This window comes from Elephantulus edwardii, unplaced genomic scaffold, assembly GCF_000299155.1.
Source record: "Elephantulus edwardii isolate Elephantulus edwardi_28Jun2011 unplaced genomic scaffold, EleEdw1.0 scaffold00111, whole genome shotgun sequence".
Classification (NCBI taxonomy): Eukaryota; Metazoa; Chordata; class Mammalia; order Macroscelidea; family Macroscelididae; genus Elephantulus; species Elephantulus edwardii.
The window spans coordinates 11,495,683-11,500,083 of record NW_006399861.1 but is presented as its reverse complement, the minus strand read 5'-3'; the positions used below and the strand labels follow the sequence as shown (position 1 = coordinate 11,500,083).

The following is a 4,401-nucleotide window of genomic DNA, read 5'->3' as shown; positions in this document are numbered from 1 at the left end:
CCAACACCATTTGTTAAAATGGCTGTCATTTCCCCACCTAACTGATTTCATCTCTTTGTCAAAAATCAATTTTCTATAAATAGATGGGCTGATTTCCGGGTTCTCAATTCTATTCCATTGATCTATGTGTCTGTCATTGTACCAGTATGCATGGTGTTTCTTAAGAACCGCTCATCTGCACTATTCTTCCTTTTTCTGGTCAGTTTTGTTTCCCCTAAGTTCCTCCAGGCCTCCAGATATTCAGATTGCCTATGCCTTGGATATTGTTAGAATAACTCTGTGTCCCCTGGGGAGAGGCAATTCCATCAGTCCATCTAATTGTCATCCAAACTGGAAGTCTTTGTAATGACCTTTTGCTTTCTTTTCCTCTGATTTTTTATTATTAACATTCAGTGCCTCAAATCTATTCTTAAGATGATTTTTAAATTCAGGTGGTATAGACTCAAGGTTCTATTTCAACTCACATGGACTTGTTTTAGTTTTTTTTAACTTAAATTTGAATTTGTGCATGAGTCATTGATGGTGTTTTCCACAATGACCCCCATCAGCTCTGGTTATTTTACCTATTGATATTGAGTTTTTCCATTGATTCTTTCCATGGATGTAGTCAGTCTATTGCTATTCATCAGGTGAGATCTACATGCATAGTTGCTATTTATGGTTTTTTAAAATATATTTTTTCAAAGATTAAATAATTGATTGTACAAAATTATATGATTCTCTCTCTAGCCTCATTTCTGTCACCAACCATGTATTCCAACTACCAGTCCTTTATTTTTAACGTTTTGCCTCAGTCACCAATCTTGATGGTATGTTTGATCAATTTCAGACTTCAAAAGTTATTGTTGTTGTTGTGTACCATCAAGTCAGAAGAAACTCTTCCCAAGTTTTAGAGGCAGTATCACACCAGAGGAGATTGTTCCTCTTTCTTTCTTGGAGAAGCTAGTGGATTTTAATTGTGTGCCTTTGGGTTAGCAGCTCAATGTCTAACTACTATGCCACCAGAGCAAACACTGTTAAAAGTCTTCACTTTCCTTAGTGGTTGGTGCATATATTCGAATAATAGTTGTTTTAACAGGTCTTCCCTGTAGACATAAGGATACCATTCACAGCTTTTACTTAAGGATGGATCTTAAAACGTTCTTTTTTACCATGAATAGGACCGTTCTTCTTAAATGAGTCATTCACAGCATAATAGATCCTACAATTATCTGGTTCAAAATGAGCAAGACCATTCTATATCAGTTCAGTAGTGTGCTGTTGTTGTTGAGTTCTGTTGAGTCCGATCCAACCCATAGTTGACCCTCCAGCAGATGTTCAGAGATAGTTAATTGCATAGAAGGAGAGTGTCCATCTTTCTCCCATGGAGCATCTCATGGATTCTAACCATATGCCTTCAGGATTGTATCACAGTTTTTACCATTAGGCCACCAGAGCTCACTAATGTGTAACATGTTAATTATAAGTCCAATTTCACTTTTTTACAACTTCAAATTGTCCTTAATTCATACTTTTTACATTTCTTATTCTAGTTATTATTGCAGCTGTTTTCCCATGGGGAGGTGTGTGTGTGTGTGTGTGTGTGTGTGTAGTGTGGATTACTTTTTCTTCAGAAACTTTATATTTTCATTTTTCACTTAAGCATTACTTTTTTTGAACCTCTGGTTTATGGTGATGAAATAGTGTAGCAATTAGAATATTTTCAGTTCTTTTTTATAGCTCTGTCCTAATTCCCCTGATTAGGTCAGTGTTCTCGAACAGAGTAAGAGAACATTGCATGCAGATGATATAACCTTGCTTGTTGAAACTGAGGAGAACTGGAAGCATTTGCTGCAGAAAGCCAAAGATTGCAGCCTTCAATATGGATTGAATTTCAACATCAAGAAAACAAAGGTCCTTACCACTGGGCTAATGATATAAGGGGAAAGGACTGAGGTTCTTGATGATTTCATCTTGTTTGGATACACAATCAAAACTCATGACACCAGCAGTGAGGAAATCAAAAGACAAATTGCATCGGGGGAAATCTACTGTCAGTGACCTCTCCAGAGTGTAAAGAGCAATGACGTCAGCCTAGATACTGAGGTCCACATGATCCAGGGGTGGTCTTCTCAATTTTTTGTTGTGCAACTGAGAGCTATACAATTAATAAGGATGATGGGAAAAGAGTCAATGCCTTTGAGATGTGGTTCTGGAGAATGACACTGAACATATTATGGACTGCCATGAGAACAAATAGGTCTGTCCTGGAGAGGGTCAAACCAGTTTGCTCATTGGAGGCAAAGATTTTGAAGCTTTGTCTCATATACTTTGGTCGTGTTGCCAGTACATCATGCTTGGAAAAGTAGAGAGTCAGCATAGAAGACCTGAATGAGATGCATTGACTCAGTACTGTGGCAGTGCAGCTAGGTGTGTCAAAGATGGTGAGGTTGGCTGAGAATAGGGCAGGATTCAGAGCTATTAATCATAAGGTCACTATGGGTCATAGTAGAATCAACACTCACTTCTAACAACAACTTTCTTCCTGTCCCTTACCTATCAAACACTTAGTGAACCACACATACAAACACAAGCACATGTCTACAAACACATTTAGGATGTGAATAATACAAATGGTTTAGAATGAAATTTTAAATAACAATGTGAACTTTAAAAATCATACCTTTAAAAATTATATATTCACCATAGGAATCCAGTCCTTCTGTCCAACACCTGGGAACTGTGCTCACCAGTTGACTGCCACTAAAAAAAATAGCTGTGCAAATTTTGCCACAGAAAACTTGTAAAAAACCTCTTATGGAGGACCCAGATTCAGGAGCTGCCTGATAGTGTTCTCCTGCCTCTATTGCACTAACTCATTAATGTTTCTGTTTGTTCTCTCACCTAGATGATTCCAGAGAAAGGCATCAAAAGAAAATCCAATGCAGAACTCAGAATTACCTAAACCTCTATGCGGTAGATGGTCTTCGCACACTGTGTATTGCCAAAAGGGTAAGTGAAGGCTGCTATTCTGGTGGCTCCTGTAAACAACTGAGTCCATGACCTTAAAAACACTAACAAGGAACTTCTAATAGGTCCTGAGTAAGGAAGAATACGCCGGTTGGTTACAAAAGCACTTGGAAGCAGAGTCTTCCTTGGACAACCGTGAGGAGCTCCTTTTCCAGTCCGCCATTCGCCTGGAAACTGACTTGCACCTCCTAGGTAACTATTCTTGCCACTCCCTGTCAAGGCTACAGCACACTGACTCTTCCCAGAAGGCTTTAGGGAGACTGTCTCATGATAATTGTGGAATTAGTCCAGAGAAGAAATTTGTCACATTTTCTTCTTCTGTTCTGATCTCTCTTTCCTCTGTGTTGCATTTTTACTTTTAACAATATAATTATGAAAGCACAGCTGAAATTTCAGTGATGTCAAAGGTTGTGTGTCAGCATGGCTAATACATGATTGTTAGATATTTGGCAGATACGATGGTGTAGTTTGGCAATAAATACTGACTTTGTTATGTTGTCATTTGCCATCACAATAGACTACAACTCAGAGACACTATAAACAATAGCTCTGACCCGTCAAGTTGCTTGCGACTCACACCAACCCTATGTACAAGATCCCAAAATCCTACTCTATCCTGTGCCAACCTCATTGTCTCCAACACATCTACTTCTGCTACCCCAGTCACTGAATCTATCCATCTCATTGAGGGTCTGCCTCTCCTGCAGGACAAACTTCTTTGTTCTCCTAGAAGTCCACGGTATATTCAACACTCTTCTCCAGCATCACAGCTCAAAGGCATAAATTCTCTTTCTATCATCCCTAGTCACTGTCCAGCTCTCCGATGCATAGCACGCAATTGAGAAGAATATAGCCTAGATCAGGCTCACCTTAGTCCCCAGCCTGATGTTGTTGCTCTTCAGTACTCTGGAGAGGTCCCTCACAGCTGACTTTCCCAATGAAATTCGTCTCTATATTTCCTGGCTGCTGGTACCAAGAGTATCAACTGTGGAGCCAAACAAACTTAAACTGTTAACTATCTCAGTCTCTTCACCATCCATCCTGATGCTGCCAATTGTTTCAGTGGTGAGAATCTTTGCTTGATGTTGTGCTTCAATCCCTATTGAAGGCTGCAGTCCTTGATGTTCTGCAACAAGCACTTCAGGTCCTCCTCAGTTTCAGAAAGCAGGGTTGTGTCATCTGTATAATGCAGATTGTTGATGAATCTTCCACCAATCCTGATGCCATATTCCTCCTCATACAGCCCAGCACCCCGGATGATCTATTCTGCATACAAGTTGAAAAAGTATGGAGACATAGCAATAGCAATAAGACAAGAGAAGGGAATAAAAGGTATCCAAATAGGCAACGAGGAGGTAAAATTATCCCTCTATGCTGATGACATGATAGTAT

At 39.5% G+C, this 4,401-nt stretch overlaps 1 protein-coding gene across 1 annotated transcript in view; it reads left to right on the top strand.

Annotated features, from left to right (window-relative positions):
- LOC102848552 (probable phospholipid-transporting ATPase VA-like) overlaps positions 1-4,401 on the top strand; it is a 664,838-nt gene that overhangs the window by 472,250 nt on the left and 188,187 nt on the right. Inside the window, 2 exon segments of the mRNA XM_006892177.1 lie at positions 2,888-2,991; positions 3,075-3,201. Of these exon segments, the coding sequence (XP_006892239.1) occupies positions 2,888-2,991; positions 3,075-3,201 (231 nt within the window).